Consider the following 26,060-nt stretch of genomic DNA (forward strand, 5'->3'; position numbering starts at 1 on the left):
TTTGTCCTTGTGTGTTGAGGTATGGGTATATTTGTCCTGGTGTGTTGATATATAGGTATATTTGTCCTTGTGTGTTGAGGTATGGGTATATTTGTCCTTGTGTGTTGATATATAGGTAAAGTTGTCCTTGTGTGTTGAGGTATGGGTATATTTGTCCTTGTGTGTTGAGGTATGGGTATATTTGTCCTTGTGTGTTGAAGTTGTTGCATATATTTCAAAGTGTGTTGAGCTATGGGTATATTTGTGTTTCAGTGCTAAAATTGAAGTGTATTTGCTCTTGTGTGTTGATGTTTGGGAATTTCGATTTCGTGTGTTAAGGGTTCGGTAATATTAGTCAATGGCTGTTTTAAGATTGGGTAAATTTATTCTTGTGTACTAAGGTAATGCTTAATTTGTCTGTTGTGTGTTGAAGGTTGGGGTATACTTATCAGTGTGTTTAAGGTTGGGGTATACTTGTCAGTGTGTGTTCTAGGTTGGGGTATATTTGTCAATGTGTGTCTAGGTTTGGGTATACCTTTAAGTGTGTGTTTTATGACGGGGTATATAAGTCAGTGTGTTTTTTAGGTTGGGGTATACTTATCAGTGTGTGTTTTAGGTTGGGGTATACTTGTCAGTGTGTGTTGAAGGCAGGGGTATATTTGTCAATCAGTGTTTTAGGTTGGGGTATACGTTATGTGGGTTTAAGGTCGGGTAACACTTATCTACGTGTGTTTGATGACGAGGTAAACTTACCATTGTGTGTTTTAAGTTAGGTTAAACTTGACAAGTTGTGTTTTAAGTTGGAGTATATTTGTCAGTGTGTGTCTAGGTTTAAGTATATTGTCCAATGCGTGTTTTAGGTTGCGGTATATTTGACAATGTATGTTTTAGGTTGCGGTTTAAAAGTCAGTGTGTGTTTTAGTTTGGGTATATTTGTCAATGTGTGTTTGAGGTTGGGGTATATTTGTCAATGTACGTTTTAATTTGGGGTATATTTGTTAATGTTCGTTTGAGGTGGGTATGTATCTGTCAGTGTGTGTTTTAGGTTTGAGTATACCTGTCAGTGTGTTTTAGGTAGGGGTGTATTTGTCAGTGTGTGTCTAGGTTGGGGTAAATTTGTCAATGTGTGTTTTAGGTTGGGGTATATTTGTCAATGTGTGTTTTTGGAGTGGATATACCTGTCAGTGTGTTTTAGGTTGGGGTATATAGGTCAATGTTTGTTTTTGTTGGGGTTTACTTGTCAATGTGTGTCTAGGTTGTGGTATAATTGTCATTGTTTGTCTAGGTTGGGGTACATAGGTCAGTGGGTGTTTTAGGTTGGTGTATATCAGTCAGTGTGTGTTTAAGGTTAGGGTATATTTGTCAATGTGTGTTTTAGGTTGGGGTATATTTGTCAATGTGTGTTTAAGGTTAGTGTTTATCAGTCAATGTGTATTTTAGGTTTAGGTATATCAGTCAATGTGTGTTTGTTGTGCGGTATAATTGTCATTGTGTGTCTATGTTGGGGTATACTTATCAGTGTTTGTTTTAGGTTGGGGTATATTTGTCATTGTGTTTCTAGGTTCTGGTATATAAGTCAGTGTGTGTTTTAGGTTTGAAGATATTTGTAAGTGTGTGTCTAGGTTCGGGGTATATCTGTCAGTGTGTGTTTTAGGTTGGGGTATATTTATCAGTGTGTGTTTTAGGTTGGGGTATATTTATCAGTGTGTGTTTTAGGTTCGGGTATACTTATCAGTGTGTGTTTAAGGTTGGGGTATACTTATTAGTCTGTGTTTTAGGTTGGGGTATACTTATCAGTGTGTGTTTTAGGTTGGGGTATACTTATCAGTGTGTGTTTTAGGTTGCGGTATACTTATCAGTGTGTGTTTTAGGTTGCGGTATACTTATCAGTGTGTGTTTAAGGTTGGGGTATACTTATCAGTGTGTTTTTAAGGTTGCGGTATACTTATCAGTGTGTGTTTTAAGTTGGGGCAAAGTTTCCCTCTCACTAGACTAAGGGGAAGTTCACAGTACCACACTAGAGCAGTAGGTCAGTTCACAATAACCTTCTGTATTCCATCATGTGACTTCCTATAACTTCCTTGATTTATCATTGATCAGTGTGTACATTGTGTAATTTATAATCCGACTTTCAAAAGCTAAGTCAACCATGTACATCTTTAACTTTGTTTGAATAAACATCCGCCCCTTATAAAAATACCATTGCTCATGTGTTTTTATAATTTACTCTTTCTACTTCCTTATTGTTTATTTTTCTTATTTATAGCTTGCTTTTCTATTTTATTTATTTTGGGTTTTGTTTGTCAAACAGAAGCCTACACTAGACCAGCTGTCGTATCCTTTAATTTGTGACAGCTTTATATCAGCCATTTCATTGAAACAAAACAAAATAAATGCCAAACAGTAGAGATATATATTTAGTGTTTAATGTACGATGTAGCTCAGATTGAACCTCGACTCCTTAAATGTATCTTTACATTATTTGACTAGATTCCATTAAACATTAAGTCTTCTGGTACGTCCTGCTGATGGACAAATACACCGTCAGAAGAATATTGTCTCCCCTCAGCAGTTTGTGGTGGTAAATGGTCTTTCACTCTATTATATTATATCTTCAGTTCCTGTGTTTTGTTTTTGGTTATTTTAATAGACTCTGTTAAGATTTCATACTTGTGTAGTTTCTATTTTATCCTTGTGTAAAAAAAAAAGTATTCGTGTGTAGTTTCTATTCATCCTTGTGTAGTGTATATATATTCCATGCGGAGTTTTTATTTTATCCGTGTGTAGTTTTTGTTTTATCTTTAGGTAGTTTCTATTTTATCTTTCTGTATTTTTTTATCCTTGTGTCGTTTCTTTTTTATTCCTGTGTAGTTACTATTTTATCTTTGTGAAGTTTCTATTTATCCTTGTGTAGTTTCTATTTTATCTTTGTGTAATTTCTGTTTTATCCTTGTGTAGTTTCTATTTTATCCGTGTGTAGTTTCTAATTTATCCTTGTACTGTTTCTATTTTATCCTTGTATAATTTATATTAATCATTGTGTAGTTTCTATTTTATTCGTGTGTAGTTTCTATTCATCCTTGTGTAGTTAATATTTTATCCTTGTGTAGTTTATATATAAGCCATGCAGCGTTTTTATTTTATCTAGTGTAGTTTTTGTTCTATCCTTGTGTAGTTTCTGTTTTATTCTTGTGTAGTTTCTATTTAATCCGTGTGTAGTTTCTATTTCATCCTTGTCTAGTTTCTATTTTATTCTTGTGTAGCTTTTTATACTTTACTCTTGATAAAGTTCGTAATTACTTTTCAAATAATAATTAAGCTCAATGCATATTACATTGTACACTTACATTAAAGATAAATCATTGACAATAAACACCTTTGCTATATCCAAAAAAGAAAAAAAGAAAAAAATACTAAGATATATCTTTGCTGCTTACAAATATGATTATTCAACATATTCTTGCCTACATATCGTTTTTGAAAACCAGTGATACATTGCACAATTCTCATATATTATTGCATCAGGGTTTTATCGCTATCTTAAGCTAAGCAATACATAACAGATTATATGGGACATATTGATTGAAGTATGGGGACAATGTTGTTTAAGTCAATACAAACCTGATGTGCTAGCTGTAGTTGCTGATATATAGCTTTATAAGAAGGTCGTAATAAATTTGCCTATCGCTACACTAAACGAGGGAATTTACTGATAACGCGGACGTATGTCGTTCTGTTGGTTTTGTATCAATGTGAAAGTGAAACAGTTATTTTAAAATAATATATCCTTTAATGCAGATTTGAAATTCTGTTTCTAAATAAAAATAATAGCATACTGTGAATGCTTTATAGTTGTTTATTTCATTATTTCAATATAGGAACATGAAATGATCTGCCGTGTATAATAACAAAATATTGCATTAAAGATCCTTGTACCTCTGGCTAAAACTGTTACTTTGCATTTGAATTTTCCGGCATGACTTTAGCTTTAAGAAATGAATTCTAAAAAGAAAACGTTTATGAAAAATAATAAAGATGAAATTTACAAAGCTTTTAGTATCCGGACAAAAATGTGCTAAAGATATAATTATTTCATACAGAACGGCATCAAGAAGATTGCTATATATACAATAAACTATAATAAAGTCTTCTGGTGATTTGCCTGCATTGAGACAGGGATCCTTGATTTCACACTTAAAGAATATGTCCAAGGCTTGGTACATCTATTTCGTGATAAAACTTTCCTGTACGTTTTTTCAATATACAAATTTCGGTTTCTATAATTTTATCAGCGAGAGCAAAGTCATAAACGTATATAAAATAAGAGATCAAAGTCAATACACACCATGTGAAGCGAGAGATGAAAATCAAATATCTATAGATATAGTATATCTAATAGCATTGCCACAATATAATCCTACCACATTTTAATGACATTTATATCCATACCCTAATTGTTGACGTTATCATTATTTTGATATCAATGGCCTTTCCTGGACAGATGACTTTTCTATTAATTGAACAGGTATAAGGAGTAAGTTCCTTTTTTGACTAAATGCACGATATTGATCAGTTAATTTATTTTTCTTCTGAGATATCGAAATGGTAAATATACTTGTTGAACAGCTTCAGTTGGCAATTTGTGTATGTGCCAACTGAAACCAGTTCCTGCTTATATAGAAAATATTAGATAAAATTCAAATACATATAAACTTATACAGAATTTGGGATTTAGGTCAACTTCATATATGTATACAAACATTTGGATTACTTCAGTTCGCTGTAAGATTAAAAAAACGTACATTTAACTTCTAAATCAAAATTGGTAAACACTGTACATAAATAGACAGTATGTGGAACACCACATGATCCACAACCTGTTTGTAGAGACACGTGAGACAAACAGAACGACCTAAGTGGAGATTTCTAATGTTTTCAGAGTTTTTATTGATATTTCGCTGTCTCTTAAAAGTTATGCTATTATGTAAATTGCACCAAATCAAAGGCAAAAGCTCCATCCATATCCATGTTAAAATTCATCCAGAACCATAAAGTGGGAAGAAAATTAATTCTTGCTTGATTGAAATGACAGTAGACAATGTATTTGATGATTTCCGACAAAGGATAGTGGCATTCAACCCTATCCGCCCCGCCCCATCACTTGCAATTTTCAGTAAACAATCAAAAACATGGTTATTTGTTTTTCCTTACTAAAAATATACACTTTTAAAACTCTCAAAACGCAATGACAGAAAATAATCATTTGGTTGATGACAAATCAGTAAGCAATTAATTGTTTTCAGGAGGTAAAGAAGTATAAATAGAGGAATCACACCATCATCACAAACAGACAAACGTGTATGCTGCATATTCATCACACATGAAAAAATAATACCTAATCGTCAACACACGAGAACAAGATACAGCATATCGTCAACTCAAAGACAAAATATATCACACAGCCAATATACAAAGACAAAATCACCCCATCATCATTGTACAAGGACGACACAAACCCCATAGTCAACACACAAAGACAGAATATTTCTCCAAACCCTTCACATGTGTGTCTCCCGTTTTAGCTTGAAAAGATCAATTTGTGATCCCCTAAGGGGAGATAGTCTCGTGCTAATGACGTCATACAAATGTGTCACTGGTAATTGTGACGTCATCAAAAGTGAATGAGGATATTCATACCCTACATGTGCTTGTGTTTACAAACATGGCAGACTAATGTACATTTTTTAATATGCTTGACCATATGGGAGACGAGTCTTTGACTCAATATGTAATCAAGTTTAAATAAAGACTATTATTATCATTATTATAACTGTCGGTGGAGTTGTGACTGAAATAATTAGATGGGAAAAAATATTCCCCTGCCTTGAGTGTGCAACAGAGAGATAACCAACCCTTGGGGTGATTTTTTTATTGTTTAACCCTAGTTAGAGCGTCGGGTTGGACAAGCCAAACATATCACCCCTCGGATAGGCGATTTCTCTGTCACCCCCTCAAGGTAGGGGAAGAATCTATTAATCACACTTTAAATATACAAAGACAAAATTACCACAACATCATTTTACAAGAACAACATTAACCAAATTTGGAAATTGGAAGGCAGATTCGGCGCAAATACAGACGATGAGATATCAAAGCGAGTTAATCAGCATGGAAACCCGCGATAAACGGTTTATCAGAAAATAAACCACACGCTATAGGTGTCCTACTTTACACAAGTATCTGTTCGATACCCTTCTAGAGGATTTCCTATCCTTATGACATTCCGATGGTCGATCCAATCAGACCACCCTACTCACCTGTCATACTTACCTAGTCTAGGTAAGGATTCCCCATTATTTACCCGGTTTAAATCACCTTATATACACATGGTTAGCTTAGCATTGTCAATTTATGTATCCGTCTTTTTCTATTTTTAAACTTCTATAAGCCTGGGTCATAATATTTTTGTTTCGAAATATTTACCAAATCTAGGATTAGACAGTTTATGTTTCATCTCTGTGGGTTTTTTTTCTGCTTTTCCACTAAAAATCAATGCCAAGCACTTACGGAAACAATTAGTTTAGTTTTATTTTCTAAATGAAGTGTCTTACCTGGAAATCAACTTACAGATTTCCGACAAAACACTTTCGTTTATCGTTTGAGGAAAAACGTTCTCTGATAAATTAGTCAATGTTTACCAAATTGATAGCAGGACTTAAAACCGATAAGCTTCCCATGATTTATAAATATCCGCGTTCTAGATATTAGACCGACATCCGCTACCTGGGTATATTATATCCGCACACAGATTTACTTCTCATATAGCACGGGTCAACAACATGGAAGTGTCGTGGTTGAAGGTTGCGTGTTACCTGCTGTTTCTCTGTACAGGTAAGTCCCTTAAATCTGCATGTCCAGCCTTACATATTTTCGTATATTGTATTGAACTAACACCAGATAGACGTGTTAGTAGTTACTAAATGTATTCTTTGTTATTAACAATTGTGTACGTTACACGTTGGTGTATTTAGTTTATTCAATGCAGTTCATAACTTAAAAAAAAATGCAACTAGAGTTGTCAACTGTTATTAAAATCAGAGTTCTAACAAATCCCTGTATAGTTTGACATTTATTTCCATTCGTTAAGGTTTGAAAGCAGATAGGTTGGATATGTTGCATGTAAGGTTTTTTCAATAAGTAATATTTGATTTTAAATATAATAAGCAAATAATGAGGATTTAACTTTTTTCTTAAAAATGTGTACGCATTCTGATTGTTAGAAGGCAACGTTGTGCACACCTTTTCAATGAATATTCAAATTAAAATCCTACATAAACGCGTTTTACTGGGATGTAAGGCTATTAAGTAGGTGAACAATTTGCCTACAATACAAGATAACTTGTGAGAAAAACAACGACGTTTTGTTCCGATACAACAGTGTACACGTCTGGCTCAGTATCGGTTGACAAAGGACAATACTGGTGTAGCCAAACAGAGAGGTCAGGCTTGGTTCACTTGACACACGAAGCAGATTGATGAGTTGTCTTAATTCAATTCGTGTTACCTCTTAAAGAGTTATTTACATTGACTCAAACCAATGCGTACGAAGTCTAAATACAATTTCTAGATATGATTGATTAATACAGATTTAAAATCGTGAATCACATCGGATATTTCCACCAGCTGACAAACTATTGACACGGTGAGGTAGGGTGATATTATCTCCGACTGAACTTAGATAAGGCCTCCTTTCAGCTTCGCCTGTATTCTACTTATATAAAATGCTTCATTGTTAGGTATGCCAGTCGTTCTCAGGTCGACCTATCTATACAAGTGTTTAGTGTACCTGGTGGCCTTTCTCTGGTAAAATAAATAAACAACGACGTCAGGTACTTTAATAAAGTCTGGTTAGTATAGGGTTCTATCTGGTAAATAAATAAATTACGACATGTTCATATGTAAAGTCTGGTTAGTATAGGGTTCTATCTGGTAAATAAATAAAGTCTGGAATGGTATCTTTATAATAAATTAACATAGAAAACACGTCCTTTAATACAATCTGATTAGTATATAGTTATATTTGGTAAATATATAGATAACAATATGTTCACTTGTAGAGTCTGGATGGCTTTCTTTATAGTAAATTAACATAGGAAAACATGTCCTTCAATAAAGTCTGGTTAAAATATAGTTCTATCTGGTAAATATATATTACGACATGTTCATGTGTCTGGTAAGACTATCTTTATACTAAATTAACGTAGGCAAACATGTCCTTTAATGAAGTCTGGATGGTAAGGGTTCTATCTGGTACATAAATAGATTATGACAAGTTCATTTGTAGATCTTGGTATATATAGCTGTTTATAAAGTACATAAACGTAGTATTGATATAATGAACCAACGAGGGCGGCATGCCATGTTATAAATATCTGTACCCGGTAAATGCGTCGTCATCTTTTCAGAAGAACTCACTGTGTCTACCTGATCCATGTTTAAATTAGAAATTGTACACACATACATGTGTTCGCTATGGCGATGAATATTGTATACATTCATTTGTAAACATGGAGAATGACCAAATCTCCATGACTTTCCGTTTAATCTTATCAATTCATGAATAAACTAATCGCCCATGTGTGTATACACATGCTGGTAAATTAATTTAATTAATAACTTTTTCTGCGGAACATTTTCAGTGCCGGACTTTTAATAGGTATAGAACCAGGTTTTAAATGCCAGTGGGATTAGTTTACCATATTGAGAGCGGTCCTCCTTATAAAAATTTACACTGAGAGTAGCAATTTGAAAATTAACATATACAGCGTTGTATCGTTCACCTGCATCATACAACACATTACACATAAAACTTGAAGAAAATATAGAGATGAAAAAGGCCATCAGAATATGACAAATGACTCCCCACCCGACCCCCCAACCCCATCAAAGATTTATCGAAAGTGATATAATATGACAGTTCGTTACATTTCAGTTATATCAGCTGTCAGAATGCCACATGGTAGAGATTTTCACCGGAAGCAATCACAACACGTTACTGCAGACAGAACTGCATTAACCAGAAGAACTGCTGTCGTCCCCCCACCGAATGTTCCTCACACAGAGGGCACTCAGCCCAAGCCAGTCCGTCAGCCCTGGTACCGACACATTGGGGCGGACACCAGACAGACCAGACACAGATCTCACACGAATAACAGGAGGCTGAGGGTACACAAGCATTTCGACGAAATCGCAATCCACAACATCGGGAGTAAACCTGAGCTACACGACATTCCGAAAGGACAAGGAACGGAACAGCACCAGGACGAACTCTCTCGAAACAATGAGCTTTCCGATATGAAAATCGCTGAAAAGAAAAATGTCGACGAAACAGTCATCCCCAATATTGATGCAATGTTACATCGCCATTCAAGACGTATGAATAAACTTAAGAGGAAGCGGGACCATATAAAGAGAGTAGGACGAAGAGGTCGTCAGTCACGGAGAAAACTGTCTAGTTTTCAGAAGGGGTGTCGGATGAGGAAGGCATGCTCCATACGCACCGTACACTACCGTCCTGTGTGTGGCTCAGACGGTGTCATGTATGACAACAGGTGCATGCTGAAGGTGGCTGCCTGCATGTAAGTGACGTATCTTTAGAGAATTATTTTCGAAGTGAATGTCAAGGTTTTTGCATCTATTTTATTTTGAGTTTATTGTATGTATCTTGACTTCGTGAAATATTTTGTTAAATTCGTTTTAATTATACACAGGAAATGCTATGCATGCAATTGTGGACTATATGTCAATTTAAAAACTTCCAAGGTCTGATATATTATAGTGTCAGCGGCTCTCCTCTTTGTACAAATTTTAACACATTTACAGGATATTGTATAGGTGGTTTTTTTTTGTGTTTTTCTTTAATTTTATTTGAAAACCAAATTTGCAAATACTTGTAAATAGATGTATTCAAATATTTTTATATTTGGCCATGAATGGCAACGATAAGATTTCAATAAAACGCCAGTGTTATCACCCGGATCGTTCAAACCATGTCTGAAACGGTTCTCACGTAATATGTCCTAAGTTGACCTAGACAACAACTACTTCCTTTCTCAGAATTACATGTGAAAGTTAAAGGTGTTGACGACAAACCTAGACGACAGCTGACATGACCTTCACATTTCCATTTTCCGTGTTTGATAACCTATTCTTTCGGAGATAGATTTGGTTCATGCAAACAAAAGGTCGCCGAATGAATCATGTTTCAATAGTCTATAAAAATCTCCAGCATGTACTTTTTCTTAAACGCCCATAAAAACCTGTTCACATTTTATGTACTGTGGCGGGGTGTCGACCGACACGTTCAATCCTTGTAATACAGCAATATGTGCCAATATAATCCTTGGTATTTCATTGCGTTATTGCTCACTACATAAAATACCATTGCTCCTTAGTCAATAGCAATCAAAAACACAGACTAACAATTTATAGCTCGGCTTTATACTAATAATATGCATATTCTATGTCAAATGTTAAAGATAAGCTATACCTGCGGCTCCATAGACTATACAGGGGGATAATATGATATTCATCCTAAGTTCTATGGACAATATTTGGACGAGTTTCACTTTTTTTTACAGACTTTTGTTTTTTTTGTTTTTACAGGAAAGGTAGTCGACACGCAATCAAAGTAACCAACCCTGAGGCCTGTCAGCAGCAAAGACCTCTATAGTTACCGATAGGAATGTTTATCAGCCAATACAGACTCTGTAGTCATTCACAAGATCGCCTGTCAGAGGAAATAACCACTGTACCTATCATCTGACTGTTTCCAGAGTCGCTAAGACTTTGAAATAACTCAGTGGAGCACCTTTTAGAACATCAGACCCTTGAAGCCATCCTCCTGAATGATTTCCAGATTTTGAAATATCTGTCGGCACATATCTGAGGGTATATCAGTCGCGAGAAGCTACCACGGCGGTACACGTAACTGACACGATAACGATTGAAGATATTTATTAGCTGATATAAATCTTTATAGGGACTGATAGCAAACTTAGCACACACGATAATTATATCTATGTAGCCCTTTTTTACAGAAATAATTTGGTATAATGATTATTGATAGGTTCATTAACTTAATACAACTTGATTTTTGCTATTTGTGTGTTTTTGTTGCTGCTGCCATGTAAGTTGCATAAGGAAATTTAGCTCACCTCAAAACACATATCTAGTATTATGTTTTATGATATTCATTCGGCTGTTTTTCATGGTAATAAAGTATGTATCATGGTTAAATCAGTGTTGTTTTAACACTTTAACTGTGTCGCAAAGTATTGGAAGCGTTTTACTTTTCTGACATAAGCTGGAATCGAATAAATAAGGCCATGTGTTATCTGCGCTATCTGCGTTGAATCTGTGATAAACGTTTCTACTTTAAAAAATATAACGATGAAAAGGGTACGTGTAGGTTTGACAAATACTACAAACTGTTTATTAACTTTTGAAATCATTTTCGTAAATTATTTTGCAATACTAAACAACATTCTGATTCAATTTTGATTGTATTGCTTGGATTGCAATATAGCATATTTAATGCTTAAGTAAATATGTTCTATATATTGTATATCAATACTAGAAAAAGAAGATTACGAATACACATATGTAGGACTGGAAGAACAAGATCATACGACACATTTTCAGTGAAGTGTTTTTCCTGGTTAAATAAGTTTTTTGAATAATCAGTAGAAATACAAAATTAAATACCAGATGAGAGTTGTGTAAGCCAGAGCATATAGCTGAACAAAGTATCAATACTTTTACCGCACGTTATGATCATTTCGTCCTTTTAAGATTCATAAGTGGTGCGTCAGGTAAAAAGAATAAGAGATGATCTGTTGTATTCCGAAGTATAGGTAAAAATAACAACAACAAAATAATAACACTTCAAATTAACAACAATTATAAACAAAAATGTAATAATCAACTTTACCCTGAAATTGTCCAAAACAAATCCATAGAAGTAGTTCAATGTGTGACAAATAATATTCTAACTTAAATCCTTGTCTACATGTCACAATGATGCATTGGAATAATTATCATAATTAATATCAATTCATACAATGTATAGTAAATAATTAATAGAAAACATAGCTAAGACTTCAATGCAAGTGAAGTACAACTACAAACTAATACGGTTCTGAACTGTAGAGATCTAGTCATCAGGGAGAATTATAAAACACTACTCAAATGATTACATGTATCACGCCAGATATGAATGTATATTTTTTCAAATTGAAATTCCTCAATTGCAAAAATATTAGGAACAACCATGGGTTCTTCATGACGATTAATAATTTGACAAGAACTCTTAATTTTCTCCTCAACTGCTCTTTTAGATATGTTGATTTAACATACAGAAATATAACAGTAAACAGGAGTTCCAGCAGTACAGATTTGTCCACTAAAAAAAACAATCTATAGACGGGCGACGGCTGACCAGGGCATGATGAATGATAATATCATAACGCTCGTAAACTTGCAAATGGTTTCAATTTTCAATAGGAACGCATCTTAGAATTGAACTGTTTGCGTGTTTTTAAATCATTCCAACATAAGTAAAACGCATTAATATCCTGGTCAGTTTTTATTTCATCCTGAGTCGTGTAACAAGAAAATATAACACAATGTCTTGCTCATATCTGCACTATGGCAGTCGGAACCCTGCAAACATAGTGAGGTGTGGCTCAACACCAGATCCCTGTGAGTGAGCAGCGATACTTACCCATACCTCATCACCATTATCCAACTCTACTACCGCGGTGGAGGATCCCGATACCGTGTTTTGAGTATTACCTATCTCTTGTGACCCAACTCTCATACCGTTTTTAGTTAGTTCGGAGATCATATATTGCGAACCTTGTAGAAGGACCTGCCACGAAAACACATAAACACCAGGCTGATTACAGGAGAAAACTCCGGTGTTGTTGCTGATTTGAGCGCCGACGTTCGTGGTGATCTTGTCGAAGACAATGGTTTGGTGTAAACCTGGGTTTAGCAGGGGACGAGTAAGGAGAACATGGAACGCAACAGTTCCCTCAGATGAACCTGAAAAAACAGAATAGAAAATGTCGACATTTCATATTTTGGCTCGGCACAGAAGTTTTTAGTTTTATATATTGATTATATACATAGAGAATTTAACTCTTTTTTTTCAAAATGCTAACACCGTTTACTCTTTTTCCTAAACTCTGAACTTCATTCTTAAATGTCAGTCCTCAAGGAAATATTTTACCCCATAAGGAGAGAGACGCGGCCTGTCTTCGCATGATATTTGGAATGTCCATCTCGTATTTTCGATTTAAAATTGATTTTCTTCGTAATTCAATTAATTAATAAGATTAGACTATAATTTTTAAAACAACTGACAAAATTCGGTTTGACCAAAGATGTGAACTTACTTTTTAATTTAATGAAACAATCATCGTTTAATTCTACATTCCGGAATGACGATAAACAACTTAAATATATCCCAGCAAAAATAACAAAAACTGTATTTCTAATTATACTAGTTTGTTGCACTTAAACAAATATGAATTTTAATGATGACATTGTTGAAAATATATTTGTTTAGCCAAAATAGTGTGTGCTGGAACAGTTTATTAGGTTATCTTTATCGTAAAGAACTATGTAATCTTATTTAAAACATGTTTATTAAATAGTGTATTTACACTGTAAATAATTTGTGTATAACAAAGAACTTAGTGATTTTCATACACAGTTAAATACGCCAGACAGAACAATTCTTTAGATGTACAATTCAACCAAAACATGGCGTGCATCGAAATAATATTAGAACTGTAAGCAAGAAATACAAGAACTAATACCATACCTGTCCGAGTATTTACATAGTCGTAGGCTGTTTGTACTCCCCGAACTACTCTTGAAGAATAAGGACTATCCTCCTGGGCTGGTGGAACTTCGTCATTCAGCATTGTCATTAAAGCCATGTTTTCTGATTTCAAGGATTGCACTGTTTCTGTCAAATTAAGAATAGTTTGTCTGTCTTTATCGTGTAAATGTTTCAAGTCTGTGAGACTTTTGTCAACACAGCGCACATCCGCCGCACGTTCCCGCTCCAGGTCTGTAACACGCTCACTCAGTTCTTCAGTAAACTTGATGCGTGAAGCCTCAAAGTATTTAACCGTATTTTTCAGGTCGTTGAACTGATTCGCCAGATTCACCAATGTCGGAGACATGTTACTGCCGAGTAAACCATCGGACGTTTCTTCACTAAACACGACTTGGGAACTTATCCCAACGACGGCAAGAAAAACTAACAACATGACTTTGTCTTGAATAAATAGACCGATGTCTGCTATGCGACGCTGTACATGGTCTATGTCTGTAACTATACCAAAGCGCGCACATGCATTTCTACAGATTCTTATCAGTGGGCGAAAGAGGTGTAGGACCTTTAACTACTGATATGCTACATTTAACGGCTTGTCAACTTTAAATATGCAGAACTAAAAAATAGAATCTAAAATGTATTCATTAATCTTCAGTAAAGATGTCTCATTTTCATAGAATAGTGCCAACACATAATAAACTGTACATAATTCTATTGTGTTCAGTAAATTACATATTACTAGTTAAATAGATACATTGTACTTTATTACCAGGAGGCTATTTCATATTTTTATTATTGGTTTAGTTATTGTTACTACTAATTAATTAAAGTGTTACTATATTGCCAGGAGGCTAATTGATATTTTTATTATTGGTTTAGTAATTGTTACTTCTAATTAAAGTGTTACTATATTGCCGGGATGCTAATTGATATTTTTATTATTGGTTTAGTAATTATTACTACTAATTAAAGTGTAACTATATTGCCGGGGGGATATTTTACATTTTTATAATTGGTTTAGTCATTGTTACTACTAATTAAAGAGTTACTTTATTGCCATACGGCTAATTGCTATATGGTTGTTCAGTAATCGTTACAACAAATTAAATGTTAAATAACATTCAGGGATCGGCTTTATTTCTAAATGTATTTTCTTTAACGTTAAAGAAAAACTCACAGTCCTTTTTCAACAAAAAACAAAACAAACACGGAATAAATACATTTTCTTTTGATTTACATGAAAAGTTAGTTGAAGAATAGTTTCTTTTCTAAAAAATATTTTTAAATTTGTTAATGTGATGCAAGTACTAATTCGTACCTTTCTTTTTTTAAGTATTTCTACATGTTTACTAATAAAAAAAAAATTCACGTGGATTTTCACCTCCATTTTAGACCCTAGAACTACTTATGATTACTAAATGGACAAATGGTCCTATTATATTGAAAATATTAACATTGTTTGATTTTCGGCAACAACAAACAAAAGGCTTCATTTAGATTGCCCCTTACTTCGTATATCTAATGAGTCTTCAGTATGTTAGGATAAAAGTAATAATAATAATAATTCGATGTTCTTATATACCGCTTTAACACAACCTAGTTGGTAGGTCGTCTCAAAGCGGATCACAAATTATTATTCCCTACAATTCTAGCACTGCCTAACAACATACTCATAAGTAGACTGGTACAAGCGTAGTAAAGTATCCTGCTCAAAGATACAATACAGTGCCGTGCCGTGACTCGAACCCACAACCATTCGGTCAGGAGCCCGGCGTCCTACCACTACACTACCGTGCCTCCCAATTCATTAAGGCATCACAATTGTTATGGAATGTGTTGTGCCCAAACCTTTGTGGAAAAGACTCAATTAATGTTACATAAACACGTGCTTCAGTAGGAATCCACCCTGACAATCCCCTTACTGTAAGTTTTATGATAGGTTTTATCATACCGAGTTTGTCACACGAGTGGTTGATTGATATAATTTCATTCGTTTGAGGTACGAATTAGACTGAAATTGTTTTCTCCTGTCGTATGCGTGCTGCATGAGGCAGCATGTAGAGTCCGTGCTTGTGTCGCACGGGTGGGTGTGTAAGGTGTAAGGTGGTCATTCAGAGCGACCACGTCGACACGTTCGCACAGATTTTCTAAATTTTTGAGGATATTTCCTCATTGTATCACTTTAACGAAACTGATACGCGATTATGATAAGTATAGCAAAGTAACGCTATTGATGTTGATGTACATTGAATTTGATAGGATTTGAATCGAGTATGTATATTGAGGATGCAATGTGTTTTTGTAATAAACTCAGTACGCGGCGTGGTCGTGCCGTTGCAATTTATGAAATTGTTGAGTTATTGTTTTGTGACAATCAGGCACAAATGGTGCAACAGGAGAATTCAACATCCTATGTTTATGTGGTCTATCGGCACAGACCTCAAATTTGTCGGCTATAGACACGTTTGATATCCTCCACCACGCACATTTCGTGCATCGAATAAGTACTTGTGGACACTTTAATTCTTAACTGCCTTTTGTCTTTTTACCATAGTAACAACATATCTGGGGGGAAATATGTAACAGCATCAACACAAAATGTCTCAAATTCACAAACATAAAAACTTATCATACGTTGTCGATAGAATGATTAGCAGAATTATGGTAGAGTGTATATTGTCACTTTTTAAATAAAGCAACGTGTTTACAACATATACAGTTCAAATTAAGACTGTCAACATTATTGTATTGATCAGTGTTGTAGAGACTGAAAATTAGGGTTTTCTTGTGGGTGGAGGGTAATCGAGTTGTCACCTTTTACGCCATAGTTACTATAAGTAGAATATAATTCAAAGCATGCACGTTGCTGGACTGTTGCAGGTGAAGGGTTATCATGTGGTAACCTGGACCGCCATAGATAGCATAAGTAGGGCATATTTCGAAATCTTAAGACATCAACAAATGTAAAATGCACAATTCCTAACTCCTTGGGGTTGAGGGTTATCTTGTGGTCACCTTTTCCGCAATAGATATCACAAGCAGAACCTTACACGAGACACATTAAAGCAACATAAACAGGAAAAGTCCTTTGACGATGCCTGCTAAGTTTATTGCTCAACCACAACGGCAACATTTGTTATGCTTTAACTTTTAGTGATAAATTTTACCATAACGCAAACACACTCACATTTGTTTACTACAACGTCAATGTTCACGATAATTTGCATAGCAAGGACAAAATATGAAACAGCGACAAATGTCAAAGGCAGAATTCATCATAACGCCAATGCACAATGACAATGATAAATGTGATAAACAAAGAGAAGTTATTCTTTCTTGTCTTCGTTGTACATGTAATGAGACTAATTAATTTGTAACATATACCAAGCATACTGTCGTCCACATACACATGATGCACATGTCCGCTTTAATAACGGATCAAGGTGAAGGTTTTAATATCGGTCAGTAAACACCTGTATGTACACCCACGACGTTATCGGAACAAACACTTGGCGTTTTTTTTTTTTATGTTACCTTGTCTCACGAATTATTCATATAGAAAACGTTGGTCATTGTGAAGTGAGTTCTTCCCAGTGTTGTCTCATCATGTTTAAGAGAAATATTTCGCTTGTAATGATGGTAGGGGTATTGTTCTCATTAACCACATCTAAAGAGCTAGGTGAGCAAATGTTTCTCTTTGGTGATTTAGCAAATCATTTTAGAGATATAAAAACCTCACACCTAAATGGCTTAGCCGACCTTGTGAAACGTGTTGAGGAATTAGAATATTTTCGCGAACAGGACGGTCACAAGTTTTCTGAAGGTGTGTTTGAACTGCAACAATTACGCGAGAAAGATACTCAAGCTATTAAACATTTGAGTGATGAAATCACCGCATTAATCGCAGAAAACAAACACATGAAGTCAAAGTTTAACGATCGCGCACAACTATCCGAATCTCAATCTCATTCGGCAATACAGAAAGCAAGCACTCTTAACCAACGTCCTCCGAAATCAATCTCCATCCAAATGCAACGCTCAGGTAAGTGTTACATATTGAGACAATTGTTTTCCAAGAGGCATTAAGTTGCAAAAGCTGATATTGAAATGTTCCTATTAATCTGACGCTAAAAAAGGTTAGAAACATAACCTCAAATTTAACTGTAAACACTTATTACCGGAAATAAAAACAACAATACAGGAAATATCTAACTGCCTATAAGGATCCTGAAAAATATCATAATAATAAAGAAATCGTTTTTCGACTCGGTCATTCACAAACGTAAATGCTGTTAAATAATCAACTTAGTATGAACATGACATCCAACAGTACTAGTATTTCATTTTCTGTTCATTTTAAAAGTTCTAGAAATTCTTAAATAACTCTGGTATACATTACTATGTAAATGAAGTAAATATGTTCCCGTAAAGCCAGTTCGATTTGGTCATCAATTTATTACATCCGTATAGACTTTTGTTTTGTTGTTTTCTAAGACATATTGTTTATATACATTTCTGTATGGTTGTTTTAAGACATATTGTTTATATACATTTCTGTTTGGTATTCTAAGATATATTGTTTATATACATTTCTGTTTGATGTTTTAAGACATATTGTTTATATACATTTCTGTTTGATGTTTTAAGATATATTGTATGTATACATTCCTGTTTGGTGTCTAAGATATATTGTTTATATACATTTCTGTTTGGTTGTTCTAAGACATATTGTTTATATACATTTCTAAGACAAATTGTTTACATACATTTCTGTTGGTTGTTCTATGGCATATTGTTTATATACATATCTTTTGGTTGTTCTAAGACATATTGTTTATATACATTTCTAAGACAAATTGTTTACATACATTTCTGTTGGTTGTTCTATGGCATATTGTTTATATACATTTCTGTTGGTTGTTCTAAGACATATTGTTTATATACATATCTGTTGGTTGTTCTAAGACATATTGTTTATATACATTTCTAAGACAAATTGTTTACATACATTTCTGTTGGTTGTTCTAAGACATATTGTTTATATACATTTCTGTTTGATGTTCTATGGCATATCACTTATATATACATATATATATATATTGGGCATGCTAAGACATATAATTCATTACATTTCTGTTTGTTTTGTCTTTCAGGTTCATCACCGGGTACCATTGCCTTCTACACTACTCTCAGCCAACTCCTGGTAAGTCCCGGGATAAGTCAGAAGATATCTTTTGACAATGTCATAACTAACGTGAACGCTCACATAAGCAACTTCACCGGCGTGTTCACGTGCAGTCGAGCTGGCGTGCACGTGTTTTCATGGCAGACACTTCTTGCAGAGTCCCACTACATCATAACCGAACTCGTTCGAAACGGCCAAAGCGTTGGATCAGAGGAGTTAGGTAGCACCAGAACGGCCGTGTCCGATTCCTCTACTGCTGTGGTTGACTTAGCCGTGAATGATGAAGTGTGGGTCAGAGTAGCCGCACACGCCGTCAATTCGGACATCCAACCTCACCTCACTACTTTCTCCGGCTTCAGACTTCCTTAGTGTATGCTTCGCATGAAACCAATATATTTCTGTTGTAATCAATACTACACAGAATAAAACAACGTATGTATTGATAATTATTTGTGTGTTATTTTGTTGTTGTCTTTGTACGATAGTTTCAATACAAATATAACAAAAAAGGACCATATTGCTTATGATAATGGCGCCCTCATCTGGAACCCCTTTTAGTTTAATCACAATTTTGTGCATGATCAAATACCCAAAGGATACTAAAAGGCAACTAATTATACCTAATTCCAAGACTGCAGCAATGTTATAAATCTTCCTTCATTGCCATTAACCATACACATACGCGTATATTTTTTAACGAAAAATGCAAAAATAATGGGTTTTGTTTCAAAAGCTTTTCCCTATTGTAATTAAAACCAAAATGACATGTGTCGCTTGGACGAACTAGTTTTGACTAGTGAGGTTACACGCAAACGTTTCTAAACAACTCAGTATTGGACAGAGAGAAAAATCTGTTCAAGCGGCAAATAAAGAAAAACAATATAGAAAAGCCGTAGTGGGCCAGTTCTAAATAGCTATGAGAGAGCTCATACACTCTCGCACATCTATGACCAAGTATAAAACAAAGTGTAGCTGAATCGAGTCATTTCGGTACATATTTAACAACTATTGTATATACGCTTACAGTGTAGCAGAAACGACATCACAAGGTCGGAAACCATTAGAACATGAGCGATTCGGGGTTAAATAAACAGGTCAAAAACAACTGTAATTGTTAACACACTGGGAAAAAAGACGACTTAAATTTGGGGTGTCAGGAAACATAACACATTCACATTGCAAACATTCCGGGTATAAAAAAGGCAGAAAACCAATACCAGTCAGGTTAATTTTGCCACTTAGGTCTCACACTAATATTTATCAAACTTTCTGGCTTGAACAAACATGACACGAAAACGATTGGATAAAATAGGCAGAAAACCAATAATAGTCAGGTTAATTTTGCCACTTAGGTCTCACACCAATATTTATCAAACTTTCTGGCTTGAACAAACATGACACGAAAACGATTGGATAAAACTGGGGCATCGTCACCATACTTTACAAGTACTGCCTACTAGGGAAATCTGACTATATCGCAAGTAAAACCGAAAACAACGTTATGATACTGAGAAAACACGAATGACACATCGGACGACGGAGACAAAGAAAAAAAGTTGAACAAAGACTCACAAAAGAACACAGTAGGAAAGATGCCTCAAAAGCTCGATAATGTTTTGGGATAAAAGAAAAGGCTAGGTTCTTCTTCTAGGTGAAAGGGGTTAGACATAATGATAAATATTAACTAATGGAAGAAACTTCAATACGCGTTCTTCGCTTTTATGTTCTATTTCTTTGGCATCAAGAAAAATAAAGATTTAGGAGTGACTGAAACAACAATATATATATTTATGTGTGTGTGGTACAGGAAACAACAATATATATAAATATATATGTGTGTGTTGTACAGGAAACAACAATATATATATATTTATGTGTGTGTTGTACAGGAAACTACAATATATATATATTTATGTGTGTGTTGTACAGGAAACAACAAAATATAGATATTTATGTGTGTGTTGTACAGGAAACAACAATATAGATATTTATGTGTGTGTTGTACAGGAAACAACAATATATGTATTTATGTGTGTGTTGTACAGGAAACAACAATATATATATTTATGTGTGTGTTGTACAGGGAACTACAATATATATATTTATGTGTGTGTGGTACAGGGAACAACAATATATATATTTATGTGTGTGTGGTACAGGAAACAACAAAATATAGATATTTATGTGTGTGTTGTACAGAAAACAACAATATAGATATTTATGTGGGTGTTGTACAGGAAACAACAATATAGAAATTTATGTGTGTGTTGTACAGGAAACAACAAAATATAGATATTTATGTGTGTGTTGTACAGAAAACAACAATATAGATATTTATGTGGGTGTTGTACAGGAAACAACAATATATATATATTTATGTGTGTGTGGTACAGGAAACTACAATATAGATATTTATGTGTGTGTTGTACAGGAAATAACAATATATATATTTATGTGTGTGTTGTACAGGAAACAACAAAATATAGACATTTATGTGTGTGTTGTAGAGGAAACTACAATATATATATTTATGTGTATGTGGTACAGGAAACAACAAAATATATATATTTATGTGTGTGTGTGGTTCAGGAAACAACAATATAGATATTTATGTGTGTGTGGTACAGGAAACAACAATATATATATATTTATGTGTGTGTTGTACAGCAAACAACAAAATATATATATTTATGGGTGTGTTGTACAGGAAACATCAAAATATAGATATTTATGTGTGTGTTGTACAGGGAACTACAATATATATATTTATGTGTATGTGGTACAGGAAACAACAAAATATAGATATTTACGTGTGTGTTGTACAGGAAACAACAATATAGAAATTTATGTGTGTGTTGTACAGGAAACAACAAAATATATATATTTATGTGTGTGTGGTTCAGGAAACAACAATATATATATTTATGTGTGTGTTGTACAGGAAACATCAATATGTACATATTTATGTGTGTGTGGTACAGGAAACACATTTTACACAAGCGATCGCAACAAACAGATAACAAATCAGTTGGTGAAGTATTTTAGTATTTATTGTGAGACGTATCTGACAAATAAAAGTCAATGTTTTTGTGATTACAAAACGAAACATGTCCTGACAAAAATTCTTTGAGATATAGGATTGAAAAGCTATAGAAAAAAAAATCATTCGCATAATCTATTTCTATATATGATTAAACAATGATATTAACCACGAACTAATTCCGTGTATTAACGAAGGATTTTTCAACTATTCTTTTGAAATGTAAAATAAATCCTATCCGTGAAGGCGAACTACTACCAGTATCACGATGTTAAAACCAAATACATTTCACTGTTCACTTTGTTACCTACACCAGCAAGGCCGCAGTTTACCTTTATGAATAATCCTCGGACCACTGACGTTTACGGCTTCAGCTGATCGTAGAGTTAGTTTTGGATCTAATGACTGATGTATCAATATAAATGTGGCCCAATTAACTTTAAGTGTGGGCTATATACCTATTTCGACAGCGAGGTCACCTTGTGAGAAGCCAGCAATGCTCTAGTCAATCAGCTAAAGTCGTGCGAGTTGTCTCCCTGTAAACCAAACTTACTGTAACGAGAGATTCGTTATTGCCATAAGTAATATATATTTCTTTATGCTAGAAACTTCTATATAAAACCCGATACTGTCATACTGTCATTAAGCCATTTGCCAAGCATTTTAAAATACAAATCTATTTTAACCTCTGGCCGTGTTGCCGTTGATTATGTTTTTGGTCTGAGTTCGTTACTATATGATCGTTGAGGCTGTAGTTACGTGTATAATCCACATAACAGGTAAGCAGGTAGATTATTCTTTTAGGAAGATTCGTCGTGTTCCCATACAAAGACATCACCTTTCCTAAGTGCAACTTACAATCTATCAGGACGGCATAAAACACTTTTTTAAAAGCAACAAATGTCTTCTATATCGGTATCCAATTTAGTCATATATCATATTATAGGCATCACGTATCATATTGTAGGCCTCATTTATCATATATAGGCATCATGTATCATATTGTAGGCATTATGTATCATATTGTAGGCATCATGTATCATATTATGGGCATCATGTATCATATTGTAGGCATCATGTATCATATTGTAGGCATCATGTATCATATTGTAGACATCATGTATCATATTTTAGGCATCATGTATCATATTGTAGGCATCATGTGTCATTTTGTAGGCATCATGTATCATATTGTAGGCATCATGTTTCATATTGTAGGCATCATGTATCATATTGTAGGAATCATGTATCATATTGTAGGCATCGTGTATCATATTTTAGGCATCGTGTATCATATTGTAGGCATCATGTATCATATTGTAGGCATTATGTATCATATTGTAGGCATCATGTATCATATTATAGGCATCATGTATCATATTGTAGGCATCATGTATCACATTGTAGGCATCATGTATCATATTGTATGCATCGTGTATCATATTGTAGGCATCATGTATCATATTGTAGGCATCATGTATCATATTGTAGGCATCGTGTATCATATTGTAGGCATCATATATCATATTGTAGGCATCATGTATCATATTGTGGGCATCATGTATCAGATTGTAGGCATCATGTACCATATTGTAGGCATTATGTATAATATTGCTTGTATTCTTTCTAGTTATTTTACCGGTTTTTAGTGTGTGTGTGTGGGGGCGGGGGGGGGGGGGGGGTATCTTATCTAATTGAAACAATCACATTGTTATTTACTGAAAATAGCCAAGAATTTGTTATTTCATGTTCATAACTCCTGGTGGTGTTTAAGTGCGTATGTGTGTGCGTGTGCGTGTGTGTGTGAGAGGATTTGCGTGCGTGTTTGTGTGAGAGAGAGAATGTGCGTGCGTATGTGTTTGTGAGGATGTGCGTGCGTGTGTGTGTGTGCGATTTGGGTTGCGTTTTTGTGTGGACCACGTTCATCTTTGTAGTAATTATTAGTGACGGATGTTTTAGATATTATATAGATATAGTTATTAGTAATTGGATTCCATGAAATAAAATGATAATTACACAAACCAACAATACTTAACATACATTTACTGTGTTTCCTCTTTATCTATTTCCACTGTCGTTGGAAAAAATGATAGCAAAACATATTTCATACGAGATTTCTCTGCGTGTATGTGAGAATGGCTTTTTTCACTACCCAACATTTCAAAATCATTTTCCAAATCAACAATAAAGTTATTTTATACATTTGTATTTGATACATGTATTAACAATATACATTTACATATATGTTGTTTAGAAACTAATGAACAAATATATGAACTCGCTATAGTAGTATACTGACATACAACTCAGACAGGTATACATATGTACCTGTACGTTTGATCATGTTTATATAAATTTCTACATTATTATTGAGATCATACTTCACTGTTTGACATTTCTAATCTCACAACAGTTGAAATGAGATTATGTAACAAGACCAACGGTTAATCAAATGAGCCGTAACTTAAGCTGTAAGCAAATACTTGTTTACTTGATTGCCATGGGAAATTTGACAATAAACAAATTCGTAAAATGTCGTTTGTATTTCATTAACTAAAGAAGAATTAAATATTATTTTACAATGTATCCCTCTCAATATATGCTGCGATTTCGTAAACTATTTTGAATAACGATTTCGGAATTGAGTTATGAAATGAAGTCTACGATTACCGAGTTACTTCCCCTTTTTTGTTATCATCAGATCGAAATTTTAATTCCTTATGAAAGTAAGGTAGCGAATGACTGCATCTAATAAAGAATGCGGAAGAATTCGCGATAAGAGAAAAAGCTAGCAAGGAAGTATTTCACTGCATAATTTACACACCTAGATTTTATCAACATATTTGTTAGGTTACATTTATTTTGTCAAAAGCAAAAATAAAAAATTGGTCTATACGACGTAAGAATATTTGTGGTTCATAAAAGATAAAAGAGTACAGTACCGTAAATACAAAAGGATAAGATAACAAAGTAAATACAAAAAAAGGACCAGGAAGAACAGAGTAAACATGAAACAGAAACACAAAAGTAATAAGCATCAGAATTCTCACTTACTGTGAAATCACTAATTTTCGTGGGGTTTTGAATTTCGTTAATTTCGTGGGTAATCGGCATCCACGATTTTAAAGGGTGCACGGAATATGTAGTAGTTTGATATAAAACAGTTCTGCGTTTTAGATGGTAACCATATTCCAAGAAATAATGTATCAACGAAGTGGTGTTTTATCGGTAAACCCATGACATATCTGATTTCACAGTAACTTCAGAAGCAGAACCACTTATTTCGGAGGAGTTTCGTACACCTCACATGGCAATCGACATGAAATCTGTCCTTTACCTATCAATTTAAAATAAACTTTCCTAGAATTTTTTTTCTGTCACCAAATATTTCTAATAAACTGTACATGGATTGAGTATTTAGATATCCAATAAACGTGAACAGTACGACAATGTACGTACATGTATAGTCAATGACATGTTTCACTTTTGTAGAAGACTTCTGATACGCTGTTAACGACATGTAAAGAGTACAATAACGTAAACACAGTTAACGACATGTAAAGAGTACAACAACGTAAACACAGTTAACGACATGTAAAGAGTACAACAACGCAAACACAGTTAACGACATGTAAAGAGTACAACATCGTAAACACAGTTAACGACATGTAAACAGTACAACAACGTAAACACAGTTAACGACACGTAAAGAGTATAACAACGTAAACACAGTTAACGACATGTAAAGAGTACAATAACGTAAACACAGTTAACGACATATAAAGAGTACAACAACGTAAACACAGTTAACGACAGGTAAAGAGTACAACAACGTAAACACAGTTAATGACATGTAAAAAGTACAACAACGTAAACACAGTTAACGACATGTAAAGAGTACAACAACGTAAACACAGTTAACGACATGTAAAGAGTACAACAAC

The 26,060-nt window shown here is 34.2% G+C and overlaps 3 protein-coding genes across 3 annotated transcripts; 2 read left to right on the forward strand and 1 right to left on the reverse strand.

Annotated features, from left to right (window-relative positions):
- Positions 1-6,627: 6,627 nt before the first annotated feature.
- On the forward strand, positions 6,628-11,331 carry LOC110443385. Its single transcript, XM_021487571.1, has 3 exons — positions 6,628-6,870; positions 8,972-9,617; positions 10,645-11,331. Exons 1-3 carry the CDS (start codon positions 6,819-6,821, stop codon positions 10,709-10,711), a joined length of 765 nt encoding a protein of 254 aa, XP_021343246.1. The 5' UTR covers positions 6,628-6,818; the 3' UTR covers positions 10,712-11,331.
- Positions 11,332-12,610: 1,279 nt separating this feature from the next.
- Positions 12,611-14,415, reverse strand: LOC110443392 (otolin-1-like). The gene is made up of 2 exons (XM_021487584.1): positions 13,871-14,415; positions 12,611-13,086 (listed from the first exon to the last, which is right to left on the reverse strand). Exons 1-2 carry the CDS (start codon positions 14,322-14,324, stop codon positions 12,686-12,688), a joined length of 855 nt encoding a protein of 284 aa, XP_021343259.1. The 5' UTR covers positions 14,325-14,415; the 3' UTR covers positions 12,611-12,685.
- A 2,998-nt stretch (positions 14,416-17,413) lies between these two features.
- Positions 17,414-19,515, forward strand: LOC110443397. Its single transcript, XM_021487597.1, has 2 exons — positions 17,414-17,933; positions 19,045-19,515. The coding sequence occupies exons 1-2, from the start codon at positions 17,498-17,500 to the stop codon at positions 19,443-19,445; spliced, it is 837 nt and encodes a 278-aa protein (XP_021343272.1). The 5' UTR covers positions 17,414-17,497; the 3' UTR covers positions 19,446-19,515.
- Positions 19,516-26,060: the final 6,545 nt, after the last annotated feature.

This window comes from Mizuhopecten yessoensis, unplaced genomic scaffold (genome assembly GCF_002113885.1).
Source record: "Mizuhopecten yessoensis strain PY_sf001 unplaced genomic scaffold, ASM211388v2 scaffold1961, whole genome shotgun sequence".
Taxonomy (NCBI): domain Eukaryota; kingdom Metazoa; phylum Mollusca; class Bivalvia; order Pectinida; family Pectinidae; genus Mizuhopecten; species Mizuhopecten yessoensis.

Bases quoted from the DNA above. Each gene is read 5' to 3' on its own strand.
- LOC110443385 (XM_021487571.1), top strand. From the start codon at position 6,819: ATGGAAGTGTCGTGGTTGAAGGTTGCGTGTTACCTGCTGTTTCTCTGT. The intron at 6,871-8,971 runs GTAAGTCCCTTA...GTTACATTTCAG, and splicing joins CCTGCTGTTTCTCTGTACAG to TTATATCAGCTGTCAGAATG. The intron at 9,618-10,644 runs GTAAGTGACGTA...TTGTTTTTACAG, and splicing joins CTGAAGGTGGCTGCCTGCAT to GAAAGGTAGTCGACACGCAA.
- LOC110443392 (XM_021487584.1), bottom strand. From the start codon at position 14,324: ATGTTGTTAGTTTTTCTTGCCGTCGTTGGGATAAGTTCCCAAGTCGTG. The intron at 13,087-13,870 runs GTATGGTATTAG...CTGTTTTTTCAG, and splicing joins CTATGTAAATACTCGGACAG to GTTCATCTGAGGGAACTGTT.
- LOC110443397 (XM_021487597.1), top strand. From the start codon at position 17,498: ATGTTTAAGAGAAATATTTCGCTTGTAATGATGGTAGGGGTATTGTTC. The intron at 17,934-19,044 runs GTAAGTGTTACA...TTTGTCTTTCAG, and splicing joins CATCCAAATGCAACGCTCAG to GTTCATCACCGGGTACCATT.